General features: G+C 42.7%; 1 protein-coding gene across 1 annotated transcript in view; it reads right to left on the bottom strand.

Annotated features, from left to right (window-relative positions):
* kcnh3 (potassium voltage-gated channel, subfamily H (eag-related), member 3) overlaps positions 1 to 21,561 on the bottom strand; it is a 703,578-nt gene that overhangs the window by 249,019 nt on the left and 432,998 nt on the right. Inside the window, exon 6 of the mRNA XM_060828128.1 lies at positions 2,006 to 2,255. Within this exon, the coding sequence (XP_060684111.1) occupies positions 2,006 to 2,255 (250 nt within the window). The remainder of the gene's footprint in view (positions 1 to 2,005; positions 2,256 to 21,561) is intronic.

Genomic DNA, 21,561 nt, shown 5'->3' with positions numbered 1-21,561 from the left:
TGAATAGCCACATCCTTGATGGTGTTGAAGCTCAACAAATTAATGCAAACGACAATGTGGAAATACTTAAAAACTCTTCTGCTAGAAGTGCAAAGTGATTGTTCCATCTTGGCCTCCTCATGATGTCACAAGCATTAAAAATACTTTTATTCAATTTTTTTTACTCCACATAATAAAAAGGAATGGCTAAGTCCATTGGATAAGGATAATGCTATTTGCCTGACAGCTCCTGCCTGCAACTATTTAAGATATGTGGTCCAAAGTTACTTGCTATTCTAACCTAGCTACAACATGAGCAAGTACTCCACAAATAGGAAAGTAGACAAATTTTGCAGTCTTGGCTCCAAAAAGCAAAAATGAATCAAATCTAGGCAATTACTGTAGTATCAGTTTACTTTCAATCATCAGCAAAGTAATGAAATAAATCATTGACAGTCCTCTCTGTTACTCACCAATAACTTGTTCACCAATGCTCAGTTTGGATCTGCAAGGACCAGGCCTCATTATGACATAGGCCCATACATGGTCAGGAGAGAGCTGAATTCCAGAGGTGAAGGGACACAGACTGTCCTTGAGTGTGATAAATATTGCTATTTTGTGCTGTTAGTATCCCTGTAAAAAGTCTTGTAAACATTACACCCTGTTGAATGAAATACAACTGGGTTTTCAATGCCCTGTCAAGATTCTAACTACTATTGAACAACTCTGGCCCAGAAAAAAACACAAACTTTATATTTATAGTGTGTGAAAGATCTCTGCTATGATTTAAAAAACATCTTTTAGAAGTATTATTTTACAAGTTTGCTTAGGATATTTTAGTTTCTATTTTAATTCAATGTGTACATCCCAATCATTTACTAGTTATTTTAAAAAAAATTAAAAATAGAAGGGTAATTTTTGTGGGGTGATGTTTGAGAGAATTGTGACTGATTGCTTCTCTGCTGATGATATTATTTCTGCCAAATACTTGGAATCTCCTTGATTTGTGCCAGATTTAAACTAACAGTATGAAAGGGGAAATCCATACCTCTGGGGGTGCAAAGTTTTCTTTGAGGTCAATGTGAATGCTATCACTTTGCTGACAGTAAAATGATCTGTACTGCTCTGTATGGTTGATATGCATATGGCAGGATTTACTGAACAATGTTTAATACATCAGAGAGAGAGAGAGAGAGAGAAAGAAAAACCATACTAGTCCCTTATTATGTCCAGTGCATATAACTTTTTCCATTTATTATCCCTGTTTCAACATTGTACCGGTCTTTACTCTATCCTACTGTTCTTTCTCACATTGTCCCTATTCCTTCCAATGTATCTCTGCATGTCAACTGATTTATCAGTTTATTCTTTTCTGCAATTACAATTTGTTGAGATTTCTTTGATGTTATGAACCAAATTTTTGGGGAAAAGTTTTTTTCCTAAAGCATCACAATGAAGAACAAGAGAGAAGTACATTAAACTAACCAAACATGCTTAAAAAAACTGATTTAGGGTAATACATCAAGCTTCTGTCAAGTTGCCATTATTTTTAAGTGGCATCAGCTTGGAAATAGGCTTAAATATATGAAAATCATGAACAGAACTGATTTAAAGGGGCTGTAGCTAGGACAAGTGTCTTCTAACTGATTTAGGTGAGGTCAAAGTTGGAGCACAAATCCCAGGAAACAATGGAATGGTATTACTTACAGATTACAAAGTTAAAAGTCACACAACACCAGCTTTATTTGGAAGCACTAGCTTTCGGAGTGCTGCTCCTTCATCAGGTGGTTACCTGATGTTGTGTGATTTTTAACTTTGTGTACCCCAGTCCAACAGCGGGATCTCCAAATCATGATTTACAGAGTAAGTCACTTACTTCACATTTCCTTCTCCTTGTGCATTCCTGTGCTATAGAGGAATTATGACAATGGTGCATTTTACTGAGAAAATGTGGACTATTTGTCTTGAGTCCACGGTTGCTCATTTTGGGAGCACGCATTATAAATTGATAAGATGGAAGTCTCACCGAGCATGAAGAGGATCTCCACAAAGATGTCACTCACGCTAGGAGGGTTTCTTGAAGCAGCAGAATGGTCATCTCTGCTGATGCTGAAGCAGACGTTGTACGGTACAGTGACTGCAACATAAAATGTTGCCAAGAGGATCAACCAGTCCCATCCGGCTTTGAAAGTGCCATAATGAAGCAGAATGAACCTGGATTTCTGAATAGCTGCAACTTTGTACTCTGGAAGTGCCGGCTTCTCTCCAAAGACGTTCTGTTTAAAACAAGTAAAGAAAAAGAGTGTTCTGTGTACTGTTGGAACTATCTCCAATATACTTTACAAAGCAAACATTCAGAATGCAGTAAATATTCCACAAGTGACTTAATATGAGGGACAATTCCAATCAAGTGTGAACTATAGATAAATAAGGATATCTTTCTTTGGAGAATTTATTTTTTAAAATGGAGATGCAAATTCTTATTCCAGAAATATTGTGTTTAATATTGCAGAGATCGGCTCTGAATGATCGCAGAATAGAGTGCGGCATTGGCAGAGTGGAAAATTAGTGACTGGAGGCATTCAGTGCATTGGGAAATAAAATGCTGCATTTTGTCACCAAAACATAAAGTGATTATTGTAAGCTTGAGACCATAAGTATTTAAACCTTATGCAGTTTTATTTTAGACCAAGTTAATGAGCAGAAAGAAAATTACACCAATTAAAGAAAAATATACATTGATACATGACGGGAAAGATTGTGTAGCTAGTCTGCAAATGTGTCATATATGTATTTGTCATGTATCTCTATGGCACAGAGACACTCAGGTATGTGAAACTGAAGGCAAACTATTGGTCTAGTTAGGAAATTGGCTAAGTAATAGCGATAGTGTCTCTAGTAGTATCATGGAAAGCTCTGTGTTGGGAACCCACTTATTAACTATATTTATCCAACTTTAGGGATGTGGACAGAGCCATAAAACTACAAACACATTAGCAGATGAAATAAATGGGTAAAATCATCTCAAATGGAATTCAATGTAGGAAAATATGAGCGCATCAAACAGAGAAGGCCCAAAGGAACTTGGGTGCCTGGGTACATTGAACACTGAATTGTCATAAGCAACCACGAGAAATAATTACAATCATATGGAATACTATCCTTTATAATCTAGATGATGAAAATATAAGGAAGTAGAAGTCATGCTTCACTTATATAAAACCTTGCCTAGAGCTGTGTAAGCAGTTCCGCGCATCCTTACCTAGTTAGGAGGTATTGGCCTTGATGGAGATCCAGGACTCCCGTGTTAAATGATAAGGAAAGGTAACACAAACTAGGTCAGTATTCCCTGGAACTTTGGATATTAAGAAGTGATTTGATTGTAGTTTTAGAAAAATTAAAGGAAATTGTTGCCATTCTCACAAATTGCAAATTTATGCAAGGGATCCTCATGTGACTCTGCTGCTGATTCTTGGCCCACTGATCTTTGGATGTCCTGCCCAATGTGTCCAACAAAGTGGGAGCTTGAGTGCAGGACTTGCTGCTTATTCTGTCCTTCTCTGCCCAATCACTAGATTTTGTAATTAAAAGTGTGATGGAGCTTGAGGAATGATTTGCTACCATTTTGATTGGTACCATCTCCTCCTCGTTGCTAATAGCAATGTTGCCATACCATCAAAAAGAGCTTCAGAATATCCATCCGGAACATTTTCCTTGTCGTCTCCTGGAATGTTTTCCACTTGAGAGTTGAAAGAACAGGGCATGTCAGGCAAAACACTTTTGTTTTGCATACAAACATGTTATCCAATCCATCGATGTTGATTTTGCAAGAGTTATGCTTTAGTGGTTAGGGAACTGGCTTCAAGTAGGATACCAGCATTTGTTCAACAGTGCTCCCATTGAACTCAGATGAAGCGCCAGAGGTATTACTAATGGAATATCTGTCTCACACTTTCTGTGATTGTTGAGGTCTTTGTTGTTCAACACTTGTTATCATATTGTGTTGGTGCAGCTGATTCAGTGTTGGATCTCCTTTATCAGTGGTGACCTTTTGAGACAGCCAATTGCTAAGCTATGGAAATTGCTTAACATATTGCAGATTCTCTCCTTCAATATACAGATCTGAGTTGATGTCTGACTTGATATGACCACATTCAAGGATAGACAGAGTCTATGTATGCAGAATTGAAACAATCATGAGTGAATACAAATCTAACGCAGAGTGGGTTACCTTAGTAACTAAGGTTTGTGTGAGAAGATCCACGGGCAACCTGCCACCAATCAAGGCACTAAAATGGGCAATTGTTGGCCACTTAAGGAGGTCAACCTCCCATTTCCCTGATCTCATGCCATCCTGACTATTTTTTCAAATAGGAACAAGGGTGATCTGCCTGCCAGATTGTGGTGGGGGGCAATCTGGAGACAGTGATGGGGTAATTTCTGAAAGCCTGTCTTTGTCTGTCCTGCCTCATAAGCCCCCTCTCTCCATGTCTCCACTCCACAAGGAGAGTGTAAAAGTTACTTAATTTCTCATCACTGGATTCCCCCAACGAGTAGGCCTCGACTGGGAATCCTTATGATCCAGAAACTGCTGGCCTCTGACTGGGCTGGCAACTTCTTGTGATCATGGACACCAGTGTTAAGGCCTGAAATATGTCAAGAAAATTGCCTATATTCTGCCTGTCTGTTCCTAAAAACTGAATGACATGCAGTTGGTCAAGTTTTCTCAGTAGTGGATTGGTCAGCTCCTAACAGGTCCAGCCTGACACTTTAAAAAATATTGAAATATTGCACCCTTTGTGTATGGTCCATAGTAAGCTGGCTGGCTGATCTTTGGTCAAATAATGTCCATGTTATCATTGGTCTCTCTGAACTTTTCACAAGGTTGGGAATGAAAATGAGTTGTATTTCTATTCTTGGCTTTTATCTAGTGCCTCATTCTCAAAAAGAGCTACAAATAAAGAAGAAAATGAATGAAATTGAAGGCAGCCTTGTGATGTGTATTTGGAATTAGTTGGAAGATTGTAGGGAGAATGCTGTCTGAATGTCAGAATTTGAAAATGGTGTTCCCAAAGATTCTGTACTAAGATTTAGCTGATTGCCCTATTTATAGTCAATGATTTGAATAAAGAAATGACTGCTGTATATTCAAGTTTATAGATAATGCTATGTTACAAGGAACTGTGAGTTGTACAAATGTTTATAAAGGGACAGAGCTAGATTGAGGATAGGGTAGCATAGGGACCATGTTACTACGCTAGTGATCTGGTGGTCAGGATGAATGATCTGGAGACATGAGTTCAAATCCCACCCACAGACTTGGGAGTATTTAAATCTAATTAATAGACACATTTGTTTTTTTAAATGGGCATGCAATGACCATATATAAGTAAAAATCCAGCTGGTTCATCTCCTTTAGAGAGGAAATCTGTTATCTTTATCTGACTTCAGTCTCATAGCAATCACCTAATCTGGCCTACATGTGACTCTAGACCGACAACAATGTGGCTGACTCTTAACCATCTTCTCAAATGACTGAACACGCCACTGTGTTGCTTTGTGATGGCCGATAACTGCTGGCATAATTACAACATCCAGTAATTGAGTAAAAATGTGAGCGAATTATACCAAATGCAATTCAACATGGAAGAGGTATCATGGATACAAGAAAGACAAATCAGAATAGTTTCTTAATGGTGATAAACTTGGGACTGTGGAGATTTAAGTGATTTAAGCATTCATAGACAGAAGTCCACAAAAACAAGTTCACAGGTATGGAGATTAATTTTAAAATATCAAGTGGCAGGACGACCTTTATCTCAAGGATGTTGGAGTTATGATTCAGTTCTACACAGCCACGGGTAGATTATTTCTGGAGTCCTGTGTTCAGATTCAGGCTCCAACCTTCAGTGTTGACATGGAAAAATGACAGTGCAATAGTCATCAGAATAATGTCAAGGTTAGGTCATGAGGGCAGCTTGCCTAAACCTGGTTTGTATTCCCTTGCATTTAGAAAATTCAAGATCTCATTAGGGCCTTGTGATGAAGGTTCAGCACATATCCTTAGTATTTGGGAACTAGGGTTTGGAAATATAGGAAGATTGGATTTTATTTTTCTGATCTGTACAGGTCTGACTTGTCTTTTTTTAAAGGACCAGAAGGTCATTGTGAACATGGAGTTCAAACCTACATTTAAAAGGAGTTGTGTGATTTCAGCAAAATGAACAACCATGTACCAAGCTGGCTGGCTTGGCTATCCTAGACGAGAGAGAGAGAGAGAGAGAGAGAGAGAGAGAGAGAGAGAGAGAACGAGGAGGGAGAGTTCGGTTCATGTAAGAAGCAGGGACTTAACATCAGAGGTGCTGTTATTAGCACTGTCCAAGCAGTCTGAGGTTGCTGAGATGTCAGTGAGAAGGAACCTCCAGAAGCAGAGGGCTCTGAGGGTGTCACAGTGGAAGGTGAAGATGTGAGATTAAAGCACCCATTGCTTACTAATAGTGAGCTGAGCAGCAGTTTTTCTGAGAGATAGATTAAATGGAAGAAAAAAAATCTAGTAAATGTGCAGCCAAAAGAAAACTGATCATAGATGAACAAGAGGCTTTCGTGTGGAGATAAGCTGATTCTTCACTAAAGGTTTGAGTGCCTTTTGCTAAGGTGAAAGGAATAAATCCATATTTTTGATGTTTGTAATGAGATCTTTTCAACAGTTATGACTAATGTAAGGTAGTTTGCATTATTTTTCTTTTGTGTTATCAACTTTGATATTCTTTTGCTAAAACTGTGTTGACAGCCTCTTGTGAATAAGTTCAGTGACTGACCTCCACAGTAAGCAAAAGAAAAAATAAAACTTATGATCCATCCAACCAAGTTTCACTCTGTGATCTAATATATCCAGCATTATCTATCTTCCACTAGGATCATAGCTATCTCTACACTGATAAAACAATTTGATAAGGTAGATACAGTGAATGAGAATTCTAGAAACAGGCACTACAATCTTGAAGTTACATGCAGAAAGTGAGAGTGAGATCAGAAATCAGTTTTTGCATTAACGACAGAAAGCCCCTGAACTTCTCATCCTTACAAGTCTGTGGACAGAAGGTTGATTGCAGTCTTCAAGACTGATAACAATAGATTTTCATTAGGTTAGGATATCAAGTTATGCCCCAGTTATGCTTATTTCCTTGTTCCACTCCTATTTCAGCTCCCACCCACAACACTTTCTCTGGTACACTGATGATATCATCAGTGTTTCTACCCTCTCTTGTTCTGAATTGGAAAGTGTATCAATTTCACTTCCAATTCCTAACCTGTTCTCACCTTCACCTGATCCATCTCTGATTACTCCTGAGAATGTGTATAGGGTATATGTAGACAGCAAAAGAGTTAAGTTCTGAGTTTTGTAAAACAATAGGTTCAGCTGAGCATGACTCAGATCAGATAAGAACTTATTGTTCACAATGGGTTGATGGAGGCAAGGGTACTGGGTTAACAATGTAGAAAAGCAGTCATTCTATGGAGCCATTTAACAAGATGAGGTTGTATTCAGTATGTAAACTCAGTTGTCTAGGTGAAAAATATTCATTATATGAGGTCAGTTATTCATTGTGCAAGAGCAGATGGCTTAATCTTTACTATTGATAACTTATTGATTGTAATGGTCACCAAATCAATATGTATTTTGCCTTATCTGGATGCTCTTCCCTGTAAAATGACTATATATTTTATTGAGAAACTGCTGTTCCAGTGAAGACCGTGGACTTGTGTCTCTATGCACATGAGTGATCATTCTCTCTCCCTTCAGGGCCCAGAATAAAGACGAAGGAGGTAAAACTACATTGTGTCTATGAGCATTTTGCTTCATCTAAGGGAGGGATATAGGACAACAATATTGGCATAGTCGGCAGCATCCAAAAGAATAATTACAATTGGATGGTGTCAGCGGCCACCCAGAACATCGGTGCCTTGAGGTGGACGGACCCACAAGATAAGGTTTAAACCTTGGTCCCTCTTGATATTTCTGTGTGCCAGAGATGGTCCCCTCACTCACTTGCTCTTTTTTCTATGGATTCCTCGAACTTTAATTAGTTCAGTCAAGAGACACAATTTCGTAAGCACACTGGCAGGCAGAGGTTCAAGTCTTCTGTGCTGCATTGGGGGGAGGGGTGTGTGATTGAGGTTCGAGTCCTCTGCACAGTACTGGGGTTCAAGTCCCCTTGGGGGTGGGTTGATTTGAGGTTCAAGTCCTCCCCACTATGCTGAGGTTCGAGTTCTCTAAGTTTAAGTGAGATTCGAGCTTTCTGTGTTTAATTGGGGTTTGAGTTTTCTGTGTTAAGTGGCATTTGGGTTCTCTGTGTTTAAGTGGAGTTTGAGCAATGTGAGAAAGGGGTTAAAGTCCCCAAGGTGGCAAAATTTGAAGCTCTATGATCTTTGTTCTGAGGGAACAGAGTGAACTGGATTGCAGTGCCATGTGTCCGCTGCAAGGGCTTTCTCTTTTTATAAGGGTAATTTCAGTGAGAGGCTGCAAAAAAAAAACAAGAAACGCTGAAATTAAAGTTGTACTCATACTTAGGTTGAGGGAGGAAGTTTCAATATAAATTGTGCCCTGCTGAGAATGTTTGATGTTTAAAAATTTTGGTTTGTTCAAATACTGGTTCAGAAACTGCTCTTTAAGTAAATGATTGGCCTTGTTTGAATGAGGATCTCAATGTGTTTTATGGGTTATGTAATGGGGCAGATTTTGTTTTAAATTGCAATTGTACAACATTATGTCCTTTTTAAAATGATCAAACTTGGAATCTTAAAACCAACTGATTGAGTGCCCTGAGCCCTTGATTTGTTACAAATTCTATTGTGTTTACCTGTTTTTTAAAAAAATGGTTGGGTCAATGGTCATGCTTTAGCCAGACACGAGTATTGTATTATAATAACTTTGCAGAGTGTTCACAAAAAGAAGATTTTGGGTATGATGTTTTGTTAAGATTCAAGAGAATATCAGAACTTGAGGCTGAGCTGTTTAAATTCTGTTAATTATTGTTAAGGCTTCATTGGCCCTCTTCATCTTGCAAATTCAAAGAACGTTGATCTCTACCGAAGTTGCCACCGTAATTCTGACTGTTTTATTTGGGAAGTTTCGTTTGGAGAACATATTTTAAAATATTCTGCATTTGCTTCCCACAAATATTTAAGATTTAAATCCGAACTGAAACTGCCTCTTCAATTGCTAAAGCACAGGAAACATTTTGTTGTTTTCTTGCTATTCCAGAATTTTGAAATACTTTTCCTGACACCTTTCACATTCACCAAGTATCAATTTGTTAAAAGAAAATAATTTTTGAACAATCTGAATGAAGTACCCGCGGGTTTGGTTTTAGGACCATTCATTATTGTTTATAATTGACTGAATTGTTTCAGCAGTACAATTTAGCAGTTTATATTTTGTATCAAACTTGATAATGTCACAAATAGTGAACAGAGTAACAGTCTTCAAGAATTCAAAGAATGTTGAAATAGCAGACACAATTTAATGTAGTTAAATGTGAGACTGTCTTCATACTGAAAACCACCTTGGTAAGGAAGGAATGAGAGAGGAAATGCAAAGATACTTTCAGCAGCTAACATCATCTCTAGAGTTTCTCCATTTACAGGTAAAGCACACCTTCGGACCACCACCGACCCCTCCACAACCTGATCTAATGGATTCAATCAGCTCCCCATTCATGAGCACGAAAAGTGAAGATGTTAACAATGGTGAAAAAGAGGTTGGTACACTTTTTGTCAGTGGCCTTCCTACGGACATTAAACCACATGAGCTTTACCTTGTCTTTCAATCATTTAAGGGATATGATGGTTCACTGATCAAGCTAACATCACAACAGCCAGTTGGCTTTGTTACATTTAACAGCACAGCGGGATCGGAAGCAGCAAAGAATGCTGCATTCACCTAGCCTGTTGCTACAGCTGCTGCACTGCACACTCAGATGTACCGGAAACTTCCATCTGAAGCATCTTCGGAAAGATGGAAGTCTTGTCAGTCTTGTGAGGTATTTAGAACATAGAACATAGAACATAGAAGGATACAGCGCAGTACAGGCCCTTCGGCCCTCGATGTTGCGCCGACCGAATCCTACCTAACCTATACTAGCCCAATAACTTCCAAATGCCTATCCAATGCCCGCTTAAATGACCATAAAGAAGGAGAGTTCACCACTGATACGGGCAGGGCATTCCATGAACTCACAACCCGCTGTGTGAAGAATCTACCCCTAACATCTGTCCTATACCTACCACCCCTTAATTTAAAGCTATGTCCCCTAGTAACACCTGACTCCATTAGCTGTAAAAGGTTCTTAGTATCTACCCTATCTAAACCCCTAATCATCTTATACACTTCTATCAGATCTCCCCTAAACCTTCTCTTCTCCAATGAGAACAGCCCCAAGTGCCTCAGCCTTTCCTCATAAGATTTTCCTACCATTCCAGGCAACATCCTGGTAAACCTCCTCTGCACTCGTTCTAAAGCTTCCACATCCTTCCTATAGTATGGCGACCAAAACTGCACACAATACTCCAGATGAGGCCGCACCAGAGTCTTATACAACTGCAACATGACCTCAGGACTCCGGAACTCAATTCCTCTGCCAATAAAGCCCAGTACTCCATATGCCTTCCTCACAGCACTATTTACCTGGGTGGCAACTTTCAGAGATCTGTGTACATGGACACCAAGATCCCTCTGCTCATCCACACTACCAAGTAGCCTACCATTAGCCCAGTAATCCATCATCTTGTTATTCCTACCAAAGTGAACGACTTCGCACTTAGCTACATTGAATTCCATTTGCCACATTTCCGCCCAGCTCTGCAACTTATCTATATCCCGCTGTAACCTACCACTTCCTTCCTCACTATCCACAACTCCACCGACTTTTGTGTCATCCGCAAACTTGCTTACCCAGCTTTCAAGTCCTTCCTCTAGATCATTTATAAAGATAACAAAAAGCAATGGTCCCAAAACAGATCCTTGTGGTACACCGCTAGTAACTGCGCTCCAAGATGAACATAATCCATCAACTACTACCCTCTGTCTCCTTCCAGCCAGCCAATTCCTAATCCAAACCTCTAATGTATCCTCAATGCCATACCTCCGAAGTTTTAGCATTAGCCTACCATGGGGAACCTTATCGAACGCCTTACTAAAATCCATATACACAACATCTACTGCTTTACCCTCATCCACTTCCTTGGTCACCTTCTCAAAGAACTCAATAAGGTTTGTGAGGCACGACCTGCCCTTCACAAAACCATGCTGGCTATCCCTGATCACGTTATTCCTACCCAGATGTTCATAAATCTTATCCCTTACCATTCTCTCTAAGACTTTGCCCACCACTGAAGTCAGACTCACTGGCCTATAGTTACTCGGGCTATCCCTACTCCCTTTCTTGGGACCACATTCGCTATCCTCCAGTCCTCTGGTACTATTCCCGTTGACAACGACGACATAAAAATCCAGGCCAATGGCTCTGCTATCTCCTCCCTAGCTTCCCATAGGATCCTGGGGTAAATGCCATCAGGCCCAGGAGACTTATCTATATTCATCCTTTCCAATATTCCCAAAACCTCTTCCCTGCATATTTCCAGGGCATCCATTCTAATTAATTGTGATTCCATATTCACATCAGCAACAGTGTCCTGTTCCTGAGTGAATACTGATGAAAAGTACTGATTTAATGTCTCTCCAATCTCCTCCGCCTCCACACACAACTTCCCACTACTATCCTTGACTGGACCGATACCTACCCTAGTCATCCTTTTATTCTTGACATACCTATAGAAAGCCTTTGGGTTTTCCCTAATCCTACCAGCTAAAGACTTTTCATGTCCCCTTCTCGCTTCTCTTAGCTCCCTCTTTAGCTCCTTCCTGGCTACCTTATAACTCTCAATCGCCCCTACTGAACCTTCACGCCTCATCTTTACATATGCCGCCTTCTTCCCTTTCACAAGGGACTCCAATTCCTTACTAAACCACGGCTGCCTCACAAGGCCCTTTACACCATGCCTGACTGGTACATACCTATCGAGGACACGCAGTAGCTGCTCCTTGAACAATCCCCACATCTCATTAGTGTTCTTCTCTTGAAGCCTGTTTTTCCAATCCACACATCCTAAGTCATGCCTCACTGCATCATAATTTCCCTGCCCCCAGCTATAGCTCTTGCCCTGCGGCGCACGATTATCCCTCTCCATCACTAAAGTAAAAGTCACCGAGTTGTGGTCACTGTCCCCGAAGTGCTCACCTACCTCCAAGTCTAACACCTGGCCTGGTTCATTACCTAGAACCAAATCCAATATAGCCTCCCCTCTTGTTGGCCTGTCGACATATTGTGTCAGGAAACCATCCTGCACACATTGTACAAACACCGACCCATCTAATGAACTCGAGCTATAGCTCTCCCAGTCAATATCTGGGAAGTTAAAGTCCCCCATAACAACCACCCTGCTACCTTCACTCTTTTCCTGAATCATCCTCGCAATATTATCCTCTACTTCTCTAGGACTATTAGGAGGCCTGTAGAAAACACCTAACAGGGTGACCTCACCTTTCCTATTTCCAACCTCAGCCCAAACTACCTCAGATGGCAAGTCCTCTTCCATCGTCCATTCCACTGCTGTGATACTGTCTTTGACAAGTAATGCCACGCCTCCCCCTTTTTTACCCCCATGTCTGATCCTACTAAAATATTTGAACCCTGGAACGTGCAACAGCCATTCTTGTCCCTGTTCTACCCACGTCTCTGTAATGGCCACAACATCGAAGTCCCAGGTACCAACCCACGCTGCAAGTTCACCTACCTTATTCCTTATACTTCTGGCATTGAAGTATACACACTTCAATCCACCTTTCTGGTTACAGGCACCCTCCTTAGAGATCGCTGCATTATTCCTAACCTCCCTACACTCAAGGTCCTGTACCCTAAAGCTACAGTCCTGGTTCCCATGCCCCCGCGGAGTTAGTTTAAACCCTCCCAAAGAGCACTAGCAAACCTCCCCCCAAGGATACTGGTGCCCCTCAGGTTCAAGTGTAGACCATCCTTTTTATAGAGGTCCCACCTTCCCCAGAAAGGACCCCAGTTGTCCAGAAACCGGAATCCCTCCCTCCTGCACCATCCCTGTAGCCACGCATTTAACTGCTCTCTCTCCCTGTTCCTCGACTCTCTATCACGTGGCACGGGTAACAAACCAGAGACTACAACTCTGTTTGTTCTAACTCTGAGCTTCCAACCTAGCTCCCTGAAAGCCTGTCTGACATCCTCACCCTTCTTCCTACCTATATCGTTGGTGCCAACGTGGACCACGATCTGGGGCTGCTCCCCCTCCCCCTTAAGGACCCGGAAAACACGATCAGCGACATCACGTACCCTTGCACCTGGGAGGCAACATACCAAACGTGAGTCCCTGTCGCCCCCACAAAACCGTCTGTCTGTACCCCTCACTATCGAGTCCCCAAGAACTATCGCTCTACCTTTCTCCACCCTACCCTTCTGAGCAACGGGGCCAGGCTCCGTGCCAGAGGCCTGAACCTCGTTGCTTGCCCCTGGTAAGTCATCCCCCCCACAAGTATCCAAAACGGTATACTTGTTCTTGAGGGGAATGACCGCAGGGGGTCCCTGCACTGGCTTCCTCCTCCCACTCCCCCTCACTGTCACCCATCTATCTTGAACTTTCGGAGTAACTACTTGCCTATAGCTCCGATCTATGACCTCCTCTGCCTCCCGAATGATCCGCAGTTCATCCAACTCCAGCTCCAGTTCCCTAACACGGGTTTGGAGGAGCTGGAGATGGGTGCACTTCTTGCAAGTGTACTCAGCAGGGACGCTAATGGCTTCCCTCACCTCATACATGTTGCAAGAGGAACATTGCCCTCTCTGCACTGCCATCCCTCTAAAAGTAAGCTTTCCTTAAAAAAAACAACAAAAACCAACTAAATCTAAAGAAACAAACAAGGAAAATGCAGCACTTACCCGCTAGTCACAATTGGTCTTATTAGGTTAGAGGAGGTGGAAGGGTGGGAGGCACTACTCGTGTAGTGCCTCGGGTGACTCGCCTACGCGTTTAAATAAGGGGAGAGAAAAAAAACCTTACCCAGGTAACCTAGCGCGCCTTCCGGGTCTGCTACCGCTTTTTTGAAGGAAAACTTTAAATTTTTAACTAATAAATAAGCGACCAAACTTACCCACCAGCCGTCGCGAAGTCTTCCGAGAGACTCCATTTAACTATTTAACTGCCCTTATCCAAGAATTCAGATTTCTCAGAGAGCAATGTAAGAACAGACTGAATTTTGTTTTCAGATTGGACTTTACTGAAGGAGATTTTGGAAAACTGGCTCATTTCCACTCAACTTGAAGGGGATGGAGTGGTCACAAGGGACTGTGGATTTAAGAACCTTACTGGTGATTTTTTTTTCCACATGGAAGGATTCTTCAAATTCTATTTACTGTAACAGACTAATAATTTTTGTTGTTACAATAATAGTATGCTGTGCGTCAATAACTTGCTTAAATACTGGCTCTTAGAGACTTATGAAAGCTGTTATTGCCCTCTCGGTGGTTATCATGAAATGATAAAAGGAGGGAATGAGAATGTGCATAGGGTATAGACGGGCAGGGAAAGAGTTTAGTTCTGAGTTTTGTGAAACAAGAGGTTTATACAGTTAACAATGGGGTGCTGAAGGCAAGGGTACTTGGTTAACAAGGTAGAAAAGTGGTAATTGTGTACAGCCATTTAATAAGATGAGGTAGTATTCAGTATGTAAACTCAGTTAACAAGGTGAAAAGTATACATTATATGAAGTCAGTTATTCATTGTGTAACAGCAGATGACTTAATCTTTACTACTGTTACTCATTGATTGTAATGGTCACCCAATTAAAATGTATGTTGCCTTTTCTGGATGCTCCTCCCTGTAAAATGACTATACATTTCATTGAGAAACTGCTGTTCTAGAGAAAACCGTGAACTTATGTATCTGTGCACGTGGGTGATCTTTCTCTCTCCCTCCAGGGCTCAGAATAAAGATGAAGGAGGTAAAGTCATACTGTGTCTCTGAGCATTTTGCTTTGACTGAGGGGGAATGGGACAACACTCCCTTCCCTTCCTCGATATCTTTTTCCATTTCTGGGTATACTCTGGCCACCAAAATCCACTATAAACCCACCGGCTCCTACAGTTACCTGGACTATACATCCTCACACCCGAATTCTTGGAAAGGCTCTATTCCATTCTCCCAGTTCCTCCATCTCCATCGCATCTATTCTGATGATACCAATGTTGACAAGGGGGACTCTGAACTGTCCCTTCTTTCTCAACCAAGGGTTCCCCAGCACTATAGTTGACAGGGCCCTCAGCTGGGTCTGACCCATCTTTCGCACTCAGCCCTCACCCTCTTTCTATCCTCCCACAATAGCGATAGGGTACCCTGCTTCTCACTTAATACTCCTCACACATCCACATCCAGCTGCTATTTCTGTCATCACCAGGGAGCTGCCACCACCAGACATATACTCACCTTCTCTCCCTTGTCAGCCTTCTGCAAGGATCCTTTCTCTGGGTCACCGTGGTTCACTCCTCCTTCCCCAACACCCCCTTCCCCTGCAACGGCAGAAGGTGTAACACTTGCTCACCTACTTCCTCCCTCCTCAGTATCCAAGGATTCACACACACCTTCCAGGTGAAGCAGCACTTTACCTGCACTTCACTCAATACAAGTTTCAGCATGGTAGACTTATTAGTAAAGTTAGATGACATGGGATTCAGAGAGAGCTCTCCAAGTGGATACAAAATTGGTTTGATGGTAGGAGACAGAGGGTGGCGATGGAGACCCGTGACCAGTGGTGCTCCACAGAGATTGGTGCTGAGTCCATTTTTATCTGTCTTTTATATAAATGAACTGGATGAGAATATAGGAGGCATGGTTAGTAAGTTTGCAAATAATACCAAAATTGGTGGTATAGTGGATAATGAAGTAGGTTATCTAAGATTACAAAGAGATCTTGATCAATTCGGTCAATAGGCTGAGGAGTGGCAGGTGGAATTTAATGTGGATAAATGCGAGATATTGCATTTTGGTAAAATAAACAAGGGCAGAACTTATGCAATTAACGGTAGGCCTCTGGGTGGCATTGTAAAACAGACAGGCCTAAGGGTTCTTTGAAATTTGTGTCACATGTAGATGGAGCGGTTAAGAAGGCATTTAATGCATTTGTCTTCATTGCTCAGATCATTGAGAACAGGAGTTGTGGCGACATGTTGAAGTTGTACAGAACATTGGTGAAGGCTGTTCTGCAGTACTGTCTACAGTTCTGGTCCTCCTGCTAAAGGAAGGGTATTAGTAAATTGTGGAAGGTTTAGAAAAAAATTACCAGGATGTAGTTGGGAACAAGGGGTTTGAGTTAGGCTGGAACTTTTTTCACTGGAATGTAGGAGGTTGAGGGGTGACCTTATAGAGGTTTATAAATTCGTGAGGGGTACAGATAAGGTGAATAGCAAGGCCCTTTTCCATAAGATGGGGGATTTCAAGACTAGGGGGCATATTTTTAAGGTGAGATGAAGGGGATTTAAAAAGGACAATGGGCAACGTTTTTACACAGAGAGTGTTTCATATGTGGAATGAACTGCGTGAGGATGTGGTGAATGCAGGCACAGTTACAACATTTAAAAGACATTTGGATAAGTTCATGAATGCGGAAGGTTTGGAGGGAGATGGGCAAAATGCAGGCAGGTGGGACTAGTTTGTTTTGGGAACATGGTCAGTGTGGACTAGTTGGATTGAAAGCTCTGTCTCCATGCTGTATGTTTCTGTGACTCAATTTCTGTTACTCTCGAATCTACTACATTCCCTACTCACAATGTAGTCTCCACCACAACAGGGAAATGAAGTGTAGACTGGGTGACTGTTGGAAGAATGCCTACATTTTGTTTGTAAAGAAGACCCCAAGCTTCCAATTGTCTGCCACTTCAACATACTCCACCTTGTTCCCCGGTGAACATCTCTGTCTCAGGTTTGCTGCAGTGCTCCAGTGAAGCTCAGCACAAGCTTGAAGAACAGCACCTCACTTTACACTTGAGAACTCAACAGCAATATGGACTCAATTTTGAGTTCAACAATTTTAGGAGTTGAAGCAACTTCTCTCATGTCCTTACCCTGAACCCCACACACCAGACCTTGTTATCACATTGTCTGCTATTGCACACAACTCACTGTTAGCCACTAATTGTCCCGATCAGCAGCTATTCATTCTCCCAGGCTGACTGTTACCCATTCCGTTGTCTGTCCAACTGTTCTTCTCTCTCTGTGGGCTATTGTTTACTCCTAACCCCCTCTCTCCATCCTATCTTTTGGGGTCACTGGACCTGAAATGTTCACTCTGATTTCTCTCTACAGATGCTGCCAGACCTACAGAGTTCTTTCAGTGACTTCTGTTTTTGTTTCTGATTTCCAGCACCTGCATTCTTTTGGTTTTTATTTAGGATACCAAGGTATTTGGTACGAGGACGAATAAATAAGTTGAGGTGCATATCAAACATGATTTAAAGAAATAAAACAAGGAATTGCAGATGCTGGAAATCTGAAACAAAGACAAAATGCTGGACAGGATCTTGCAGCATTAGTGGAGAGAATTGAGTTGAGGATCTGAATGGCCTATGCTGTTCAAGAAAGAGCCTATGATTAGGTCAGAATGAAATTTGGGATACTTTCTGTGCTTGAATAGCTCAGATATTCAACTTGACTGATGCATGAAGCACAGAACTTCAGGACAACAGCAGAATATTGCTGTTCCTGTGGAAACATATCTGTTAGATTCAAATTCAGCTACAGGGACATAGTTACGCCGGAGAACAGAGGTAGCTGGGTAACAGTTAGAGGTGGGAAGGGGAAGAAGCAGGCAGTGCAGGGTTCCCCTGTGGTCGTTCCCCTAAACAATAAGTATACAGCTTTGGAAACTGTTGGGGGAGACAGCCTTGTAGGTGTAAGCTGCAGTGACGGCGTCTGTGGCGTGAGGTCTGGCTCTGAGACTCAGAAGGGAAAGGGGGAGAGGAGGAGAGCGCTAGTTATAGGAGACTCTCTAGTTAGAGGGACGGACAGGTGGTTCTGTGGACATGGGCGAGACTCTCGGATGGTTTGTTGCCTCCCGGGTGCCAGAGTCCGAGACGTCTTGGACCGTGTCTTCAGAATCCTTAAGGGGGAGGGTGTGCAGCCAGAAGTTGTGGTACACATTGGCACCAACGACATAGGTAGGAAGAGGGGTGGGGAGGTCATTCAAGAGCTCAGGGAGTTAGGCTGGAAGCTAAAAGCTAGGACGGACAGAGTCATCATCTCTGGGTTGTTGGCCGGTGCCACGTGACAGTGAGGCAATGAATAGGGAGAGAGTGCAGTTGAACACGTGGCTGCAAGGATGGTGTAGGAGGGAGGGCTTCAGGTATTTGGACAATTGGACTGCATTCTGGGGAAGGTGGGACCTGTACAAACAGGACGGGTTGCACCTGAACCAGAAGGGCACCAATATCCTGGGGAGTAGGTTTGCTAGCACTCTTCGAGGAGGTTTAAACTAATTTGGCAGGGGGATGGGATCTGGACTTGTAGTCCAGCAAGTAAGCTAGCTGTGTGTCAGGATGTCCAAGAATGTAGGGAGGCTGTGGAGAAGGTAGCACTGACAGGGAATACTTGTGGACACAGAGATGGGCTCAAGTGCGTATACTTCAACGCAAGGAGTATCAGAAATAAGGTGGGTGAACTTAAGGCGTGGATCGGTACCTGGGGCTACGATGTTGTGGCCATCACGGAAAGGTGGATAGATGAGGGACAGGAATGGTTGTTGGAGGTTCCTGGTTACAGATGTTTCAGTAAGATTAGGGAGGGTGGTAAAAAAGGAGGGGGGGTGGCATTGCTAATTAGAAATGGTATAACGGCTGCAGAAAGGAAGTTTGAGGGGGATCTGCCTTTGGAGGTAGTATGGGCTGAAGTCAGAAATGGGAAAGGTGCAGTCACCTTGTTGGGTGTTTACTATAGGCCCCCCAATAGCAGCAGAGATGTGGAGAAACAGATTGGGAAACAGATTTTGGAAAGGTGCAGAAGCCACAGGGTCGTAGTCATGGGCGACTTCAACTTCCCAAATATTGATTGGAAGCTCTTTAGATCAAGTAGATTGGATGGGGCGGTGTTTGTGCAGTGTGTCCAGGAAGCTTTTCTAACTCAGTATGTAGATTGTCCACCAGAGGGGAGGCCATATTGGATTTGGTACTCGGTAATGAACCGGGACAAGTGATGGGCTTGTTAGTGGGTGAACATTTTGGTGATGATGACCACAATTCTGTGACTTTCACCTTGGTTATGGAGAGAGATAGGTGCGCACAACAGGGTAGATTTTACAATTGGGGGAAGGGAAATTACGATGCTGTAAGACAGGATTTGAGGAGCATAAGTTGGGAGCATAGGCTGTCAGGGAAGGATGTGGTGGAAATGTGGAACTTTTTCAAGGAGCAGATACGACGTGTCCTTGATATGTATGTACCTATCAGGCAGGAAAGAAATGGTCGTGTGAGGGAGCCTTGGTTGACGAGGGAGGTTGAATGTCTAGTAAAGAGGAAGAAGGAGGCTTACATAAGGTTGAGGAAACAGGGTTCAGACAGAGCAGTGGAGGGATACAGGATAGCCAGAAGGGACCTGAAGAAAGGGATTAGGAGAGCTAAGAGAGGGCATGAAAAATCCTTGGCGGATAGGATCAAGGATAACCCCAAGGCATTTTATGCGTATGTGAGAAACATGAGAATGACGAGAACGAGGGTAGGTCCGATCAAGGACAGTAGTGGGAGATTGTGTATTGAGTCGGAAGAGATAGGAGAGGTCTTGAATGAGTACTTTTCTTCAGTATTTACGAACGAGAGGGACCGTATTGTTGAAGAGGAGAGTGTGAAACGGACTGGTAAGCTAGAAGAGATACTTGTTAGGAAGGAAGATGTGTTGGACATTTTAAACAACTTGAGGATAGACAAGTCTCCCGGGCCTGACGGGATATATCCTAGGATTATGTGGGAAGCAAGAGAGGAAATTGCAGTACCGTTGGCATTGATCTTTTCGTCTTCACTGTCAACGGGCGTGGTACCAGGGGACTGGAGAGTAGCGAATGTTGTGCCCCTGTTCAAAAAAGGGAATAGGGATAACCCCGGGAATTATAGGCCAGTTAGTCTTACTTCTGTGGTAGGCAAAGTAATGGAAAGGGTACTGAGGGATAGGATTTATGAGTATCTGGAAAGACACTGCTTGATTAGGGACAGCCAGCACGGATTTGTGAAGGGTAGGTCTTGCCTTACAAGTCTTATTGAATTCTTTGAGGAGGTGACCAAGCATGTGGATGAGGGTAGAGCAGTGGATGTAGTGTACATGGATTTTAGTAAGGCATTTGATAAGGTTCCCCATGGTAGGCTTATGCGGAAAGTCAGGAGGCATGGGATAGAGGGAAATTTGGCCAATTGGATAGAAAACTGGATAACCGGTCGAAGTCAGAGAGTGGTGGTAGCTGGTAAATATTCAGCCTGGAGCCCAGTTACAAGTGGAGTTCCGCAGGGATCAGTTCTGGGTCCTCTGCTGTTTGTAATTTTTATTAATGACTTGGATGAGGGAGTCGAAGGGTGGGTCAGTAAATTTGCAGATGATACGAAGATTGGTGGAGTTGTGGACAGTGAGGAGGGCTGTTGTCGGCTGCAAAGGGACTTAGATATGATGCAGAGCTGGGCTGAGGAGTGGCAGATAGAGTTCAACCCTGCCAAGTGTGAGGTTGTCCATTTTGGAAGAACAAATAAGAATGCGGAATACAGGGTTAACGGTAGGGTTCTTAGTCAGGTGGAGGAACAGAGGGATCTTGGGGTCTATGCACATAGATCTTTGAAAGTTGCCACTCAGGTGGATAGAACTTGTAAGAAGGCCTATGGTGTATTAGCGTTCATTAGCAGAGGGATTGAATTCAAGAGTCGTGAAGTGATGTTGCAGCTGTACAGGACTTTGGTTAGGCCACATTTGGAGTACTGTGTGCAGTTCTGGTCGCCTCACTTTAGGAAAGATGTGGAAGCTTTGGAGAGGGTGCAGAGAAGATTTACCAGGATGTTGCCTGGAATGGAGAATAGGTCGTACGAGGATAGGTTGAGCGTTCTCGGCCTTTTCTCGTTGGAACGGCGAAGGATGAGGGGTGACTTGATAGAGGTTTATAAGATGATCAGAGGAATATATAGAGTAGACAGTCAGAAACTTTTTCCCCGGGTACAACAGAGTGTTACAAGGGGACATAAATTTAAGGTGAAGGGTGGAAGGTATAGGGGAGATGTCAGGGGTGGGTTCTTTGCCCAGAGAGTAGTGGGGGCATGGAATGCGCTGCCTGTGGGAGTGGTAGAGTCAGAATCATTGGCGACCTTTAAGTGGCAATTGGATAGGTACATGGATGGGTGCTTTATCTAGGATAGATGTTCAGCACAACATCGTGGGCAGAAGGGCCTGTTCTGTGCTGTATTGTTCTATGTTCTATGTTCTATG

Source organism: Hemiscyllium ocellatum, chromosome 7 (genome assembly GCF_020745735.1).
Source record: "Hemiscyllium ocellatum isolate sHemOce1 chromosome 7, sHemOce1.pat.X.cur, whole genome shotgun sequence".
NCBI classification, from domain to species: domain Eukaryota; kingdom Metazoa; phylum Chordata; class Chondrichthyes; order Orectolobiformes; family Hemiscylliidae; genus Hemiscyllium; species Hemiscyllium ocellatum.
Note: the sequence above shows the minus strand (reverse complement) of the source record. Positions and strands in the feature narration are given on the sequence as shown.